The following is a 19,910-nucleotide window of genomic DNA, read 5'->3' on the forward strand; positions in this document are numbered from 1 at the left end:
TTATATTGTTTGGCTCAAATTCTACTTTAGTCCTAACCTGGTAGTGCCATGTAGTGTCCGAGTGGCCATAGGGCTACTACAGGGCACCCCACACCTCACTCTAAGATCACTGCCCAGCTGGGCACTGATCCTTAGGCGGGGAACTAGATTGGCATTTGGTTGCTTATGTTATAAGAGGTTGTGTTATGGTACCTTGTTATTGTTATATTTTATTATATCATGTTATAAATTAATGCCCCATTTTTATCACATGTCTTAATTAACTCACACATGGGCCATGCATGGCATATGTGAAGTTTAATTAATTTATTTATTTAATATTAAAGAGAAAATAAATTTTCAAGTTTGAGTTGAAAAATATCTTTACACACATGTGTGAAGTGGACATTATCTTTAAATTGATTGGTTTGAAATTGTAGATATACAAAGTGATTGGCTTTGATAAAATAGAATATCTACACATGCGTAAGCTTTACCAATTACTTCTTTACCTTTTAGTCTTTGTGGTTATCTACTCCAATACATTATTAAAAAAAACTACGGGTATTTTTGTAAAGCCATATTGGATACAATTGGAACAAAAACATGGGCCAATGACAAAATGATAAAGTGGCGTAACTTAGGGTTAGGCTGAGTGATAATGGTGTAAAATCTCATCCCTTCATCCTAGTGGTTGGATGGGCCAAGGATAAAATGGTAAAGTGGCTTAACTTGAGTGATAATGGTGTGAAATCCCATCCCTTCATCCTAGTGGTTGACTGGGATGGGTGGCTAGGTACATTAGCTTCTCATGTGCCTTTAGATTAGTGCATCAAGGGTATTGATTGAATCCAAAGTTACACCCATGATATAAAAGCACATCATGAGATCTCAAACCATATCTATCTCAACTCTATAACCATTTTGGAAAATTGTTGCTCCCCTCATTCTTCTAAGGTTTTGTGAGAGAAAATTGAAGAAAGAGAGCTTTTAGAGTTCCATTAATGGTGATCTTGATGGTGGTCTTCCTTTCTTATGCTTAAGTCCATAGTGTGTATTTATCAAGGTAAACTCCATTGAATTTTCTTTTCTTATAAGATTATATCCTTGGCATCTATAGTTGCTAAAGTTTTGAATTTAGAAAAGTTTTATTGATCTTAAAATCCACATTTGATCATCTTCTTCATCATGCTTATTCATAGTGTGGTCAGTTATGAGTTATTGCCTATATGCATGAGAATCCATGATCAGGCATAGTATCCATTAATTACTTTGCTTCAAACCCATCAAATAATTTAGTCTCAGAGTGTCACTTCATTTTCAGAACTTTTTTATCACGTTTTTACCTATGGGGGTTCATAATCTTTCCATACAAGATTGTTTTGTTGGTCCGAGAGACCACCATGTGTAGTTTGGCCATAACTCTCTTGTTCCTTATCTGATTCGATTCAAACCTTTTTCATTCTGTTTTGGATGATAATGCCAGTGTGTTGAGATCTTAAGAAGTGATTTTAAGGTGTGTAACTTTTTCCCATTTGGATTAGACACTCTTGTGAGATTGAACCACTTTTGTACAATTCGAAGGGATAAAATTAAGTCCTTATAGGGCCCGATTGCGTGGCTCCGGCATAAGGGGTTCGAAACATGGCTTCCCTATTTTAATTTGGCATTCTAATTCTCTATTTAGATGATTTTATTCTATAGAATTTTGTTTAGATTAGTTGCATGATGTATTTAAGCTTTGGGACATAGTTTATGTAATTTATGCTATGAAAGTGTAATTCATAAGCTAGTCTTGCTTTATATGTAATTTCCTTGTAAGGGGTTGGTATTTGAGTTTATTTACAGTGGTTATACAAGGTTAGAAATGGTTGTAATTGTTATGTAAAAGGATTATAACTTATTCAATTAGCTTGGCTTTTAGCAATGACTTGTTGAAGGTGTCCATTTTAGCTTGTTTTTCGGCTTGAAAATTTGCTCTAGTCTTCGTATCCACTTTCAATTCGTATCGGAGCTAGGCTCATTTACAGCCTCTTTTAGAGTCTTTAGAGGGATTACATAGTGCCAAATAAGAACCCATGGCAGCCCGTTCAATACTCACCGAATTGCTTAAGGAGGAGAGGTTCAATGGAACCAACTTCTCCGAATGGAGAAGGAAAATTGGTTATGTGTTTCATGAAGATGGTCTATTTCCATGATTGATTTCTAGACCACCTAATCCGCTCGCAATTAATGCTCCTCAAGTTGTTAAGGATGCATATGAGACATGGCAAAAAAAAAACCAAAGTGCCATGAATATTATTTTTGCAATCATGAGTGATTCCTTTGTTAAGGAGTCTGAGAATTCCATGTGTCAAAGATATTATGGAGAGCATGAAAAAAAAATACGACACACCGAATAAAGCTCAAAGGATCATTATAATAATGAATCTCATGTGTTGCAAAATGGATGATCACACCAAAGTGGGTGATCATCTAAGAGAGTTCCAGAGTTGTATAAGAGAGAGTGAGAGAGCCGGTCACTTATATGATGAGGTGACACAAAAGACGATATTTGTGCTTTCAATCTATCCCTCATGGGAGACCTTTGTGGCCAATTTGATGGTCAAAGCTACGCCTACAACTGTGGAGGAGATTGCATTTTTCATAGAAGGGGAATAGCAAAAAAAGATGGCAATGGATGTACTATCTTTCATAGTCCATATGGTAAAATCTCACCAACCCTCATCTTCTTGTACTCCCTTACTCATTACTCCTCTTTCTTCTTGTCTTCCTAACTTTTCTATGGTGAATACATGTACTGTGGGAGTGAGTGGGAGTGATAATGCTAAGAACAAGAAAAGAAAGGGAAAAGATAAATGGAAAGGGAAGGGGAAGCAAAAGGGAAAATCCTACTCCCACTCCCCTTATCTATTTAGCCCTTACACTTCTAAAGCCCATGCCTACCCACCAAATCATGCTAGCCCCATGCTTTTTAGGCCTAAACCACCACCCACACCCACGCCTATGATGGTAGGTAAGGTTGGTTTGGCCTTCAAGCCAAGATTATTCGAAGGTGCAATGCTTTAAATGCAAGAAATACGGGCATACCCAAAAGTTTTGTAGGTATCCTCCTCCTCCTCCACAAAACCCTCATTATGCTCTTATGTCCAATACTGGTAAGCCTCAAGCTAATACCGGTAGAGGACTAAGGAAAGAAAGAGTTTGCGTGGTCCACGAGACTTTGATTGCCAATGATGAGGCATATGTATGAGTTCTTGACTCGAGGGCTACTATCCATGTGACAAATTTTATGAAGGGCTTAGAAGGTTTTATGATGTCAAACCCAGTACCTATTATATGAGTGGAAATCAAATGGAAATGGTCTTAAGAAAAATGGACTATGTGTTAGAGTTTACTAATGGTGAGACTCTAATGCTTAAGGACACCCTCTATGCACCCAGGATGAGGAAGAATCTCATCTCGGTTTCGAAGATGAGTAAAGCTGGGCTTGTGCTCTTGTTCAAGGAGGAAAAATTCTATGTGCATGATGACTCTATTAATTGAGACCTTGTTTTTGTAGCCCACTTGGTTCAAGGGTTTTATGAAATCAAAATAAAAAAAGACTTTGTTTACATGGTTGATGATTTACAAAATTTTACTTTATGGCATTTAAGGTTAGGTCATATTAATCCATCGAGAATGCATATTATGATGAAAGAAGAATTACTTGATAAAATGAATATCGATTCTCATAGTAGATGCGAGGCTTGCCTTAAAGGAAAGAGGGTAAAAAAGTCACACCAAAAGGTCGAAAGGGTCTCTAGTCTTTTAGAACTAATCTACTCGGATGTGTATGGACCTATGAGTGTGCCTACCTTAGGGCACATGAGGTACTTCATAACATTCATTGATGACCATTCCCGTTTTGGTCACACTTATCTCATGAGAAACAAAAGTGAGGCGATAGCCAAATTCCAACAATATAAAATGGAAGTTGAAAACCAACTAGGTTGAATCATAAAAAAACTTAGATCGGTTAGGGTTGGGGAATACACCTCCCAAGCCTTCCAAGATCTTTGTGTCCAATATGAGATTGTCCACCAAACCACCATGCCTTACTCACTCGAACAAAATAGGTTGCCGAGAGAAAGAATATGACCCTAGTTGAGATGGTGCGAAGTCTAATGAGTACATCTAGTATTGAATTAGAGTTTTGGGAGGAGGCGATTCTAACCGCCACATATGTCCTTAATCAGACTCTCACCAAAGCAATTCAATTAACTCCTTACCAACTCTTCATGGGCCGACCTCTTTCAATAAAGCACCTCAAGGTTTGGGGATGTTCAGCCCATGTTCTTATACCATCCCAAAATAGGTCCAAACTTGATCCTAAAACCATAAAATGTGTTTTCATATGATACCCAAGTCATGGGAAAGTTTTAAGTTCTATAATCTCTTGAATCGTAATGTGATTGAAAGCCTTGATGCCCATTTCCTTGAAGATGAATTCCTTGAGAGAGAATCAACCCAAAAGAGAGTAGACTTTCATGAACTTCAGCCTAACAAAAAAATTGAAACCATCCCACCTAGGCGAAGTGAGAGAGACCACCTACTTTTTTCACTTACCTTGGGGAGGATTATGAGAGGATTAATGAAGAACCTGATGAAGAACCTTATTCTTACCTATATGCTATGTCTTGTCCGGATAATAAGTTATGGAAGTAAGCCATGCAAGATGAAATAAATTCAATCATAAAGAACTATGTATGGGAATTAGTCTGATTACCACCTAACCTTAGATCCATTGGATGAAAGTGGATATTCAAAAAAAAACTTAACTCCGAAGGGCATATTGAAAAATACAAGGCAAGACTTGTAGCAAAAGGTTTTACTCAAAATGAAGGGGTAGATTTTTTTGACACCTACTCACTTGTTGCCAAAATACCTTTCATTAGGATGATCATATCCATAGCATCCTACCTTGACCAAGAATTGCATCAAATGGATGTGAAAACTGCCTTCTTAAATGGTGACCTAGATGATGATATATACATGAACCAACCCCAATGTTTTGTTGTGAAAGGAAAGGAAAAGTTTGTATACAAACTTAACAAATTACTTTATGGTCTCAAACAAGCTTCAAGAAGATGGTTGCTCAAGTTCTACCAGACCCTGATTAGATATGGATTCAAACCAAATGAGGATGACCATTGTGTATACCATAAGACCAATGTGACTGACATTACTTTCATGACTTTATATGTGGATGACATTCTAATAGCTAGTAGCACCCTAGACCATATAAGGGACACAAAGGCAATGCTATCAAGTAAATTTGATATGAAAGACATAGGGGAGGCTTCATATTATAAGAGATAGAGCAGCCCGCAATAATCTCAATCTACATATTCCAAGAAAGTTCTTGAGAGATTTGGTATGAGTGAATCTAAGCCTATAGATACACCTGTGGAAAGGAGAGGAAAATTAAATGTCAATATGAAACCAAACAATGATCTTGAGAGAAATGAGATTGAAAGGATCCCGTATCAGAGTGCCGTATAATCACTAATGTATTTAACCATGGGAACTAAACCCGATCTAGCTTTTGCTCAAAGCTTGATTGGTCGATTCTAAAGTGATCATGGATTAGAACATTAGAAAGCCGTGAAAAGAATCATGATGTATTTGAAAGGAACATTTGATTATAGATTAACCTGTGTCAATGTGAGTGAGCTTAAAGGTTTGGGATACACATACTCCGACTATCAAGGAGACCCGGATGACTTGAGGTCTATTTCGGGTTATCTATTTCTTTATGGTGGTGGTGCCATTTCTTGGAGTACCAAGAAGCAAGACACTGTTGCCCTATCTACCATGGAAGCCGAGTATGTGGCTTTAAGTTCCGCAACTTTAGAAGCCATTTGGATTAAGAAGTTCTTGAATCATCTTAACCCTCTAAAACATAGAACTATTAAAATCATGTGTGACAATTAAGCTGCAATAGCAGTGGCAGTTGAACGAAGGTTCCACAACAAGTCAATGCACATTAAAGCTCAATATCATAGAGTAAGAGAAGAGATAGCAGCTGCTGAAGTAGAAGTTGGTTACATTCCATCGAAGGCTATGCATGCAGATCCATTAACCAAAGGCTTAGGGGCAAATGATTTTATGAGGCATGTGCATAGGATGGGTTTACGGAGGTTGACATAGTTATTATTACTTTGTCTATTGCTTATGAAAGATAAATCCATGGATAAGTTTGCATGCTTTGATTTATTGTGAATGATACTGCGAGAGAGATACATACGAATTCAGGCCTAAAAATGGCAAATGGGAGAATGATGAAAATATGGCCTATCAAGGCCTAAATTCCAGTAGTTTCTTATTCAGTGGGAGCGATTGAGAGATTAAAATCTTGACGTCTTGCAAAATGGAGCCCAGATTCTTTTACCTCGAGTACACATGAGGCATCGAGAGTTCATGTATTGAGAAATCAATTTCTCAAGGAGGTGTGAGGGTCACCTCCTAGTCAGGATTTTATAGGTTAGCCTCATGTTTAACTGTAATTGGCCAAAGCTTGGAGAATTCAAATGAGAAAAATAGAACTCGAGTACTTACTGAGTATTCGCCCTGTATGGAATGGTTAAGACTTATGGGACATAAGTCCATATCCTGACACCAGACCATTGCATATCATGTGCATTTTCATTTCGTATGGGAAGCCACTCGTCCAAATGCATTATCCGAGTTTGGAAGAGCCAGTGCACATGTGCTTTGAGAGGATCCCTGTAATTAAGTTGAATCATGTCCCACAAGGGTGTACCTGTAATCCATTGAGAGCGGAATGATCGAAAGTTTTGGCTCAACGGCTTTGATATGACCAATTATGTGTCTTTGCTTTAGACTGTGGAATATAGGTCTATTGGGTTGATCTGAGACTTGGCGGAACATCATTCGGGGCTAGCCCAATGGAGTACTCCGATACTTATAGTTAGTAGTTTGAGATCTCACTATACCTTTTGTCCGATTTTATAATGATGAGAAAAACTTACTAATTGTTCAAAAGTACTTTAAACATTTATTGTGAATTTTAGAGAATGTTTCAGAATTTTATTTGATAAAAAAAAATGAGTTTCATATTGTTTGGCTTAAATTCTACTTTAATCCTAACTTGGTAGTGTCATGTGGCGTTCGAGTGGCCATAAGGCCGCCACATGGCACCCCACACCTCACTCTAGGATCACCGCCCAACTGGGCACTGATCCTTAAGCGGGGGACTAGATTGGCATTTGATTGCTTGTTTTATAAGGGGTTGTGTTATGGTGTATTGTTATATATTGTTATATTTTATTTTACAATGTTATAAATTAAGGCCCCCTTTTTATCACATGTCTTAATTAACTCACACATGGGTCGTGCATGGTATATGTGAAGTTTAATTAATTAATTTATTTGATATTAAAGAGAAAATACATTCTCAAATTTGAGTTGAAAAATATCTTCACATAATGATTAGCTTTGATAAAGTATACCTACACATGTGTGAGCTTTGCCAATTACTTCTTTACCCTTTATCTTTTGTGGTTATCTACTTTAATACATTATTAAAAAAACTAACGGTATTTTTGTAAAGCCATATTGGATATAATTGAAACAAAAACATGGGCCAAGGATAAAATGGTAAAGTGACATAACTTAGGGTTACGGTGTGTGATAATAGTGTGAAATCCCATCCCTTCATCTTAGTGGTTGGATGGGGATGGGTGGCTAGGTACATTAGCCTCTCATGTGCTTTTGGATTAGTGCATCAAGGGTGTTGATTGAATCCAAAGTTATACCTATGTTATAAAAGCACATCATGAGATTTCAAACAATATCTATCTCAACTCTAGAGCCATTTTGAAAAATTGTTGCTCCCCTCCTTCTTCTAAGGTTTTGTGAGAGAAAATTGAAGAAAGAGAGCTTTTAGAGTTCCATTAATGGTGATCTTGATGGTGGTCATTCTCTCTTATGCTTAAGTCCATAGTGTGCATTTATCAAGGTAAACTCCATTGAATTTTCTTTTTTTTTTAGGATCATATCCTTGGCATCTATAGTTGTTAGAGTTTTTAATTTAGAAAAGTTTCATTGATCTTAGAATCCACATTTGATCATTTTTTTCATCATGCTTATTCATACTGTGTTCATTCATGAGTTATAGCCGATGTGCATGAGAATCCATGATCATACATAGTATCCATTAATTACTTTGCTTCAAACCCATCAAATAATTTTGTCTCAAAGTATCACTCCATTTTCAAAACTTTTTCATCACGTTTTTACCTATGGGGGTTCATAATATTTCCATACAAGACTGTTTCTGTGGTTCGAGGGACCACCGTGTGTAGTTTGAACATAACTCTCTTGTTCTTTATCCGATTCAATTCAAACCTTTTTTATTCTGTTTTAGATGATAATGTCAATGTGTTGAGATCTTAAGAAGTGATTTTAAGGTGTGTAACTTCTTCCCATTTAGACTAGACACTCTTGTGAGATCGAACAACTTTTGTACATGTGAAGGGACAAAATTAAGTCCTTATAGGGCCCGATTGCATGGCCCCGACATAAGGCGTTCGAAACATGGCTTCTCTATTTTAATTTGGCATTCTAATTCTCTTTTTAGTTGATTTTATTCTTTAAAATTTTTTTTAGATTAGTTTTATGATGTATTTAAACTTTGGAGCATAGTTTATGTAATTTGTGCTATGAAAGTGTAATTCATAAGCTAGTCTTGCTTTATATGTAATTGCCCTATAAGGGGTTCGTATTTGAGTTTATTTACAATGATTATGCAAGGCTAGAAATGGTTGTAATTGTTATGTAAAAAAATTGTAAGTTAATCAATTAGCTTGATTTTTAGCAAGTGGTTTGTTGAAAGTGTCCATTTTACCCTTTTTTTTTTACTTGGAAATTTGCTTTAGTCTTTGTATCCACTTTCATTAGTGGGGTTTGGTGGGAGGGCCTGTTCACAACATATGAAATGCACACATATGTTGGTGCAAGGATGCTTGAGACGTACTTTGCATATATGTATTGCATTAGTAGAGCGCCTATGTGCAAATGAAGCTCATGGATGAGCATTTTTTGCACCATTGAGCACTTGGCTAGAAGGACAGTAGCCCGTACGGATGAGGGGCATCTTTGGTAATTTATGGCGGTAGGAATTGGTACTAGTAGGGGTGGCAATCAAGTCAGATTGACTTGCCGACCTAGTTCGGGTTCAGTTCCATGTTTTGGATCTGGTGGTTTGAGTCCAGATCCAAATGACTTGGACCCACCTCAAGTCGGGTTTGGTTCTGGGTCGGGCATGGACCTTGTTGGGTAGGGTCGAGATTGGGGCTGACCCGGTTGGGCATAATAAAATGTGCAAATATATGTTTTAAAAATATATAAAATAACATTTAATTTTTTAAATTTCTAAGTGGGTCTGATGCGGGTCCAAATGACTTGGACCTGAACTGGATCTGGGTGAAACCTAAATGGTTCGGGTTTGGGTTGGTGTTGACAAAGACCTGACCCGACCCCTTGCCAACCCTACCTACTGGAGATCAATCTTTTTTATCGCGTTTCTGAGTGATAATATTTTACAATTTGGGTTCCCATTCAATCAGAGAATAGAAAGAAGGAAGAAAATCACGTAAAAAGGACATAATTTAAGCTCAACTTTCCAAACCGGATGATCAATAGAACCAACAAAATTGGCGATCAAACTTGTTCAATTGGTCAAATGTTGGTTTTGACTGATTCTACGCAAATCCTAGTTTACTACTTGCATTGTCTAGACAAGGTTTCAATTGTTGGCTCTACTGGTCGGATTGCCGGTTCGGTTTTAATAACTTTGGTTAGTATTGTGAAAATTCGAAATCGACGAACTTAAGTGTAAGCCTAATTGCCATATTACTATGAAAAAAATGTATATAAGGTTGCAACCTTATAATGTAGAATTAAAGATGCACCTCAAAAATCCATTGGGAAATGTTGTTTTAATATTGAAAAACCCTCTAATTGATCACCTCGACATCGAGATGTATGAATATGAAAAAGAAATATTTGAGTCCAATAGTATTGCATCTTGCAACACATTATTTAGACCGTCCATTTTCAAGATTTTCATATGTTTATAGATCTATTTGATTTTAGCCATTTTTAGAGTTTAAATTTTTATAATGAAATATGGAAATAGATTTTCAGATAATCTTAAAAAAAATTAACACCAAAATTATATGTTATGATAAAATTTGGAGGTGCACCTTAATTGGATTGTTTAAAGTTGTAACCTTATAGAAACTACACCATATTACTATTAAGGGTATAATAGTAAAAATAATGACTATAATATAAAAAAATAAAAAGTTTATATAAAGTTGCAACCTTAAACTGTAGAATTAAAGATGCACCTTAAAAATCCATCATAAAAGGTTCTTTGGATGTTGGAAAACCCTCTAATTGATCATTTTAACCACGATATGTATGAATATGAAAAAAAAACAGGACATCGAGTATGCGAAATAGTGTAACTTGCAATATTTTATCTGAAGCGTCTATTTTCAAGATTTTCATGTGTTTATAGATCTACTTTATTTCAATCATTTATAGAATTTAAAATATTATAATTGGAGATGAAATTAGATTCTCAAACCATCCTAAGAATATTTTATATCAAAATTACATTTATCCCTAGCCCGACGCCTCAAAAAACATCTTCTGTACCGAGAGCTTGCTAATTAATTCAAGATGTCTCGATTTGTTAATGCTTTAGTGAAGGTACGCAGATCTTAGATATATCCCTACATACTTCTCTCTGCATGCGATGTAGTGGTAACAATATGATGAAGTGAAGGAACAAAGATCTTAGAGATATCTTTAGATGTTTAGATTTTTTTTGGGTAATTCAACGGGAAAGACATATTCTTATTCCGTTTTTCAAGTACATTAGGAGTTAGCTGTTGAAGGTATTAGTGAGGTGATGTTAGTGGTGCGAATGGAAACTACAATGTGGGGACTAGGATGTGTGGGGCTACCACCATGACCCCAACTCCTTCCCAAGGAGTGGTAAGTCAATGGGGATTTGGGCCCCTACTTTTTGATTATAATGGAGTTAGAGTCCTCACCATGGGGCTTAAGAATACTATAACCAAGCCGCATGTCATTATCAAGTATAAGTGATAAGTCAGTGGGGATTTGGGCTCCTACCCTTGGTGAGAATGGAGTTAGAGACTAAAAGTGATAAGTCATTGGGAATATGGGCCCTTACCGTTTGATGAGAATGGAGTCAGAGACATGTTTTGTGCAAACATGGAGAATAAGATTCTTTGCTAGCCACACTGCACTTTGATTATCACAACACGCATAGCAATTATGAAACACCAATCGAGTAAGAAGCATTTAGAACCAAGTAATTTATGCCACGATACTACTCTTTGCCATGTATCCCAAATTTTTACTATTTTGGTTATGGTGTTTACTCCTTATTGAACCGTGAAATTAAGACAAAAGTCCATTTTCAAATAGGATAATTAGGACAAACTGCCCGACCAACATCATAGTGTTCGGTAAAATTAAAATTGCTTGAGGAGTATTTGACGAAAACATCATCTGGTTCTTTTTAACTATCTCAAATATTCTTTTTGTACCTTCTCTTTTTAAAGATCAATCTCCTTTTTGGAGATCCCTTTTTATGACCATTAACACGTGATCCAAATGGGGTAATTATTATGCCTTCATTGACTCCTTTATATAAAGAGTACTGGGGTTTTTTTCTTGCTACCTAAGAAATCCCTTATGTTTTTTTACCATATAATACGTTTTATCTTTTGAAAAAAATATAGATATGGTGATGTGACTATCATGGAAACTAACAATCTCCACCTTATAACAAAATTACCAAAATTGCCTCCCGACCTTCATTAAATAGATTTTTTGATTTCTTCTCTCTTGCCTCTATTATGAAATTTCTACAAATACTTTGCTTTTATGTTTCTCCACCTTAAACCTCGTATTATATAACTTTGTCGTCCTTCTTATTCTTTACAAAAAAATTATGCCTTAGCCTTGTATATAATTTGTGTTTTGATACCGATTGTAAGGTCTTGGAGGGAACTCCTTGCTTGAGGAATTAGGAATCCCAAACACTGGGTTCCGACCTACGAACGTATACATAGTTGGCTAGAAGCGAAATAGGTGAATACAACAACAATAGAAGTGTGAGTAATAAAATAAACACAAGAAACACATTACAACCACATAAAATTATCTTGGTTCACCCTAAGGGTTATGTCCTCGACTCTGACATATAGAAATCCATTATCACAAGGAAGATTATAGTCTTGGGTTATCTCTAAATATCGGTAAGAATCTCACAGATCTGCTCTTTTAAACCTGTTCTCTCGATAAAGTAACACTCTCCCGATCAAGTAACAATGTTGATTAATCTTATTCTTTCACCGCATCACCACTATTGGAAAGACAACTTTCACGGCACTTGAGGGGCTTTCTCTATCTAGAAGTAGAAGTTTAATGAACCCAAACCCATAAGAATGCCACTTCTCTCTAGGATATCATCTCTCTCTCTCTATCACTCACTCAGACCAATCTCTTTCTTGGAGATCCTTTCTAATGACTGTCAAAAAGGTAACCCAAAGAGGTGAGAATTATGTCTATCTTGATTTCTTTATTAAAAAATTACTAGGGTTGTTTTCTTATTTTTCAAAAACTCATTTTTTTTCTTACCATAATACCTTTAATCATTTTAAGAAAATATAGGCGTGGTGATTTGGCTTCTAAGTTAGTCCTCAGTCTCACGATGCATCTATATCCTTTGTCTTACAATGATTATGCTACATGGAGTAAAGAATTATAAATAACACATAAATACCGATATATATATATATATATATATAGAGCCTATTTGAATAATAATTAGTTTTATCTTAAATAATTATCTTGTATAAAATTAACATGCTTGATAATATTATTTCATTAGTTATTTGGTATGTACCTGCATAATATTATTTAATTAATTGACTTTTGTTACAATTTCCATCTAATTCTAGTCAATATAGGCAAAAAAAATGCGATTTTCAACAAATTCCTTTGAACTAAGGAAACACAAGCCCTTGAAAGATAAAGTTATTTATAAAATTGTACATAACTTAATCCCAGATAACAAATAACTTTATTAAAATAGTGAATTATCAATGAGAACAAGTACATTCAAACACGAAAAGAGTTTATATAGAGCCGATGCTATAAACAATTAAATTAGTGCCTACATAAAAAATTTAACTAGAAGAGGTTGTTTTGATGCCCAAATATCCTCAAATTGATAATCTCGACATCAAGATACATGTACATGAGAAAAATAGATTTCAAATTTTGAAAATAGTACATCTTAAAAGGCATTTTTTGTAACACCAATTTTCAAAATTTTAAAGTCTTTCATAAATCTGCTCGATCTATATTATTTTTGAAGCTTTAAATTTTATAATCAAAGATAAAAATTTAGTTTAATAATATTACTAAGGTTTTCAGTATTAAAACCACATTTCTCAACACTATTTGAAAGTGCGTTTTATTTTGATTGTTTAGAACCTCGGCTCTAACTGGACACTTCAAACACCCCCTTCTCTTTTTTTGTCACTCTTTCTAGCAAATGCATGACTGAGTATCTTTTGGTAACTATGACTTATTTGATCAACTCATTCTCGAAAAAAAAACATCTACCGTCCAATTCCATACGCAACATCTTGGCCGTGCAAAGGATGATTGTCCCGACCTAAAAACCCGTTATAAAATGACCACGGCCTTCTGAACCCTAATGAAGCGACTCCTCTCGCGGTTGGCGCTTAGAGACTGCTATCAAAGTTTGAGCACTGTGTGAGATAGAGAGGTATTTCCCTTCCATTCGTCTGAATTTGGCTGCGTTTTCCAGTGAACTTCTCTATCTGGATCTGTTTTCTCATTCGAAAATCTCTCTATTTTCTCTCTCTCGATCTGTTTTCTCCCTCAAAAATCTCAATTTTTTCACTGAAATGATCTGTTATGAACCCAACATCTATATCTCGTTATCTTTATTACGGATGACTGCTCAGCATAAACCCTAGATCATAGATGATCTATGATACTATGATCTAAGTAGTCTTTCTTTCTCTGGATTGGTGATGGGTTTTGTTGGAAGTTTGTGATCAATATAGCTGCAAAATGCATCTCACTTTTAAACTTTCATGAAATTGAGAATGTAATTTTTTTTCTTCAACTGGATGGATATGGTGTTCTGTTCTATTTCCTTTTTTTTTCTGAGAGATTGCGAAGCTTTTTGCTAAGTATCATTGTTATTATGAAATTGATGCTTTCAGTTTCATTGCATTTCAATTTTCCCATATATCTGGCTCATTGTTTGATTTGTAATGAAGATGAGGCACCAATGAAAATATGGCGGTGTTATTTCTTACAACATTATTAGTAGCTCCTAGTTATCTTGATGTTTTGATAGTGCTCGCATTATAATGAATTGTTATATTACGTATAGTGTATATTTATGCGTAGTCTATACTATATGATGTTAACTTGAGAAAATGGAAACAGTTTGTTTTTGCACTCTTCGATTGAATGAAAGGAACGTGGTTGTAGAAGAAATTTGGGTGAAATATTTCTTGTCTGGCTGTGCTGAAAATTTTGTCTAGTTTAATTGTCTGGATTCATAGTTATACTGTGTGGAACGTTCTTTTGTGATAGCCTCTCTATGATGAACGTTCTCTTTTACTCTTAGTACTTTTCATTGATTTATTTGATAGATAGAATGAAATACCTCAATCATGAAGTTCAAACTTAAAATACATAGATAAGTATTCTAGGTCAGCATGTGTCATTGGAAAAAAGCCAATACCAATGGCTTCTGAAATTGGTTTATTGCACTTTATGTAATGTCTTTTTCTTGGAAATTATCTCTCAGTTACTATGGCACTTGGGATTTGTTTTGTTGGATCTGTCTTCAGTGTTTCATTTTGGAAAGAGGCTTAATTATTTCGAAAATTTGGTCAATCTGGTGGAACTTTGTTTTGGAAAGGTATACAATAAGACCATTGACGTTTGGTACAAGGAGGTCACAATCTTGTTGGACTGTTAATTTGAAATTGGGTTGCTGCGGGTGTTTTATTGTCTGGGTTCAAAGTTCAAAAGAAATTTCTGAAACTTTGTGACAAGCTGTCGAGTTTACATCTAATGGCCAAGAGCAATTTTGACCTCCTTGTTCCAAAGTTAAATGTTCGTATAGTATAAAATTTTATTTTGTACTACCTTCGTTGGTATAAATAGGGTAGGCAACGGAATCTAGAGAATATTTTAAGATTTTTGAAATTAACAAACTGATGTCCATTGACCATGTTTTAAGGAACTCTAAAACTAGAGATAAATGAAATAAATTTTAAATCATAGCCCTTCATCAATCCCTGCGTCACTGTTGCCATGCTGTTTCCTTGTGAGGCTGTGGTTTTTGTAGCAGGTTTATGAAGTTCATAACCAATTGAGTGTGGCTGATTTGGAGAGATAATTGTTTATACCACGGGTGACAAGTCTTTCTTTTGCTCGTGTATTTTTGACAGTGATATCTTTTCAGCTCGTGGTGATCTGTGGGCTTGATGATAACTGTGGGTTCTCCTTTGCCTTTTGGGGTTTATGTTACTTATTGAGGTTGAAGCACACTCAACGGGTTGCATTAACTTATGACCTTGGATGGGAAGTTCTGAGCTGAAGATTTTTCTTTTTCTTTTTATGAGCTGAAGACTTATGCTGTTTGGACTGATGGGCTGGAAAAAGCTAGTGGATGCTTTGACTAGTGACTTTTCAGGCTCTTGTATATTCATAGCAGCTAGTGTGCAACTTTGAAGTCCAAGCACCCTAGAGTAAATCATGCATTTTAGTTCTCAATTTAATGTTTGGACTTTGGAGGATGGCTCAAGACATTTTCATATGCATTATTTTATCATGCACATAAGACACGACTCTTTTGGGTGTGTTCACCAAAAGAATGTGTGATGAACTTATGAATGCTTTGTTATTTACAAGCTGCTATGCTTGTAAGTGTTTTGTACCTGGAATAGTGGCTATCATGGTCCATCATCCGTACCTGCAAAAAGTTGCTATGGTTTGTTGGATTAAATTAACAGGGATCACATGCATTTTGGATGCTTAAATAAGGATGACTGTAAATCTGTTTAAGCTTAGTCAATATGATCTTATAGGAACTTGTCAGGGTTATCTAGGAGAAGTTGGCATTGCTGAACTCTTCCATTTTGGGTACGAGTTAGTGCTGGAGTATTCTTACCGGCTGACAGTGATAAGTTGGAATTGGAAGCAGTCTTGGCATGTTTTGCTTGGAGCCCATGTAGGTCTTGAGTGCTGGAGTTAATGCTTAGGGTTCACATTCATTCCTTAATTATGAAGTTTGGATGATTTAATCGTCGTAAATATTTGACTTGTCCAATTTTGATTGATCATTCATTCAGTGTAGTGATGTAGCCATGGGACCTTTGTCCATATTCCATAGACTGTATATTTGCGTTTACTTAGCTGATGCCTTCTAAAAGCAATGAACATTCAACTTGTGTCATGCTTCATGAATAGTCTTTTGTTTTTTGACAAATGCGAAAGAGAAGTTTTTATACTATGTAAGAACACAAGGTTTCACTCATGATTCTTGTCTGCTGTGAGTCAAGGTATTTTAGACCATGCCCTGTATAGTCTCTTGCTATCTTGCCTTACAGTTGGGCTGTGTTGATGTTGGGATTCCTTAATGTAATTTTTGTAGCTGTAATATTATTTTACTCATTTCATTTGTAAAATAAAAAAAAACATTATTCTACTCAATTACCAGCTAAACGCTCAAAGTTGGAATATATAGTGCCAAACTGAGATCTTTTGCTTCAAATCCCTCTTTTCTCTTGGAAAAAAACATTAGTGTTTACTGTTTTACTTGTCTCGATATTATCGGATGTACCTCTAAATCAAATAAGTTTTTTTATTAATTTGCAAATATACAAGTAGTAATAGATTTTCTGATACGAATTTTTGATGCAATGCAGTTGATCACCAGGTAAGGTACCATGGTGAGGATTAGTGTATTAAATGATGCTCTAAAGAGCATGTATAACGCAGAGAAACGAGGCAAGAGGCAGGTTCTCATCAGGCCATCGTCAAAGGTTATTGTAAAGTTTCTTCTAGTGATGCAAAAGCATGGTAGGGTTTCGATATTCCCATTTCTACTGTCTATCACTTTGCCAGTGGAACTTGTGAATTGAGATAGTGTTTTGTTATGCAGGTTACATTGGAGAGTTTGAGATTGTTGACGACCACAGAGCTCATAAAATTGTTGTTGAGTTGAATGGGAGGCTAAACAAATGCGGAGTCATTAGCCCTCGATTTGATGTTGGAGTGAAGGAGATTGAACCCTGGACTGCACGCTTACTTCCTTCTAGACAGGTAATGATTTCCTTGCTGATTATTGTGGATCACTTGTAAAGAATTTGTTTGAATGTGTGTGTGTGTGTTTCAATTATTTGAATTAATAAGTTCCATTCCTACATGATCAGCTTGTGATCAAAGTTACTGATCCAAAAGCGGTACCAGGATCCAATATTTTTACTTTCAGATTTTTATGTGCATGAGCTATTAAACCAGAACCCAGTATTTGCATTTATCATGCGAAATTTGCTGTTTTTGGCGGCAAACATTTGAGGTGCACCTCAATCACCTATTGGAAAAGATTGTTCCAACATTAGAAAAGCCTTCAATTGGTCCTCTCAACCTTGAAATGTATGGAGAATTAAAAAAATGGACTTTTAAGGTACAAAAATTGATAGATGCGAAAAAATTATCTATCAAACAAAAATAAGAAAAATTTGTGCATCTTGCAACATATTATGTTGATTGCCCATTTTCGAGATTTTCAAGTATTTAGATAGCTGTTCGATCTGCACTATTTTTGGAGCTTTAAATTTCATATTAAGGGGCAAAAATAAGTTTTCAGACTAAGCCTTTGTCTTTCAGCACAGTTTGAAGGTGTTGTGCCTCAATAAGGTAGATATGCCTAGTACATACCACACCAATGTATAAAACTGAATGTTCATTTCTATTTGGACTGCATACATCCCTGTGACCTTTTTTTTTGTTAAAAGCAAGCCACAGAAAAACCAACAACTTTTATGTGCCATTTTTTTTCCAGATGGTTACATGACAAGTACTCTCTTCTATTATCAGCCCTGTGCCATGCCTGGTACCTGTATCCTAGGGAGATCCCAGTAAAGGAACTCTGTATTCTAAGTTTGTATTAAATTTTTCGATTTGGTATGTGGTGTTTGTTTCTGAAGGAAACCTCAGATATTTTAGAAATTGTGTGGCTTTTTGGGATAAGATGATATATTTTCAAATGATGGTCTAGCAACTTGGATGCCTGGGGGAAAGCCTATGAGGCCTTCATCATTAATGATAATAAAATATTTTTATTGTTCTTTGTTGATGGAGATAGAGCTTTCAATACACGCAATAGGCAATTTTCTAATGAGGGCTTCTTTAGTTATGGAAAAGTATTTCCTCTTGGCAATATATACAATGAGACCATTTACTTTTGATGTAAGGCGGTCACAAACATCATTGACAGGTGGATTTGAAATCGAGTGGTTGAGGATGTATCATTGTTTTAAAGCCCAAAATAATTTTTTTCGAATATTGTGACACTTTTATCTATTCGATTTCACATCCAGTTATTAAAAATGATTGTGACGTCCTTATACCAGGAATAAATGGTCTCATAGTATACAAACCCTTTCCTCCTTCCTGATGTGATGCTGTATTAGCATATCTTTGTTAATTGCGATCTCCTTTCTATCTTGTAATGAGCTTACTACATAAACTTACAGCAACTGATGGAATTGAATACTTAAAAAGTAGTGGTTCAATTACTTATACCTCTATCTCATTTCTTGTTTAAACCTTAATGTAAATTTATTTCATTTATTTTATTAATTTTGATTCCATTTTGAAATCGGCTTTTAACTCACTGCAAGTTTGTGCATGTGCAGTTTGGTTACATTGTTTTGACAACTTCTGCTGGCATCATGGACCATGAGGAAGCCAGAAGAAAGAATGTTGGAGGCAAGGTTTTGGGTTTCTTCTACTGAAGTACTTCCTAGTTTATTTTGTATGGATTTTTTGCCTATGCTTATTTCTTCACCATCAAACAGTTTCATTTTTCATTTTTGACAATGTATGGGCTAGGAACCCAGGTTCATCTTATTGCACACATACCTTGAGCCTTTGTTTGGGTTACTATTTGGACTTGATGAAGCAGTTTTGTTTTGAGAAGTTTTTGTTGATGCTGAGTGTTTAATTGGATTTGCTTTGGGATCCGTTCAAAAGATAGCATGTTGAGGCCCTATATCAAAGTTGTGTTATTTATTATGGATTGACTTTCTATGTCAAACTTGTGTTATGGTTGAAATGATATTTGCTAATTAAAGCCATGGGGGGGCTTACTTGGCGGAGCTTATTTTGCTTCTCCATGAGTCCAGGTGCTAGACCCTATGGTTGGGTATTGGAGGGCGGTCCATTTATGCTTTGGTCGGTTTGGTTTTTAGTCAATGTTATTGTTCACCCATAGATCCGTGTTGGATCATTGGATTGATGAGCCGGATGGGATTTGGATTAGCAGTAACCAATAGGTCTCTTAAGCGGCAAAAAACAGAAGCATGGATTGTCTTTGTCCATCTTTGAATTCAGTATTCTCTACAGGTGAACCATGAATAACGCATAGCGGAGCAGCATTTAAGAGCGCTCAAGATGGAGGTGGGGTTTTTGCGAGGATCTAAAAAAACATTAGATAAGCTCCAGAAAAAAACAATAATTAGACGTTCTTAAAA

The 19,910-nt window shown here is 35.7% G+C and overlaps 1 protein-coding gene across 2 annotated transcripts; it reads left to right on the plus strand.

Annotated features, from left to right (window-relative positions):
* Positions 1-13,818: 13,818 nt before the first annotated feature.
* LOC18421975 (small ribosomal subunit protein uS8) lies at positions 13,819-19,356 on the plus strand. 2 transcript variants are annotated; one of them, XM_088865692.1, is made up of 5 exons: positions 13,819-13,888; positions 15,600-15,899; positions 17,079-17,232; positions 17,315-17,475; positions 19,074-19,356. In XM_088865692.1, exons 3-5 carry the CDS (start codon positions 17,100-17,102, stop codon positions 19,170-19,172), a joined length of 393 nt encoding a protein of 130 aa, XP_088721818.1. In that variant the 5' UTR covers positions 13,819-13,888; positions 15,600-15,899; positions 17,079-17,099; the 3' UTR covers positions 19,173-19,356. The 2 variants fall into 2 exon arrangements, with proteins under 2 accessions (XP_088721818.1, XP_006826960.1); XM_006826897.4 differs by lacking the exon at positions 15,600-15,899.
* Positions 19,357-19,910: the final 554 nt, after the last annotated feature.

This window comes from Amborella trichopoda, chromosome 4, assembly GCF_054954075.1.
Source record: "Amborella trichopoda isolate Santa Cruz 75 chromosome 4, AtrichopodaSantaCruz75HAP2 v2.0, whole genome shotgun sequence".
In the NCBI taxonomy this organism is placed as follows: Eukaryota; Viridiplantae; Streptophyta; class Magnoliopsida; order Amborellales; family Amborellaceae; genus Amborella; species Amborella trichopoda.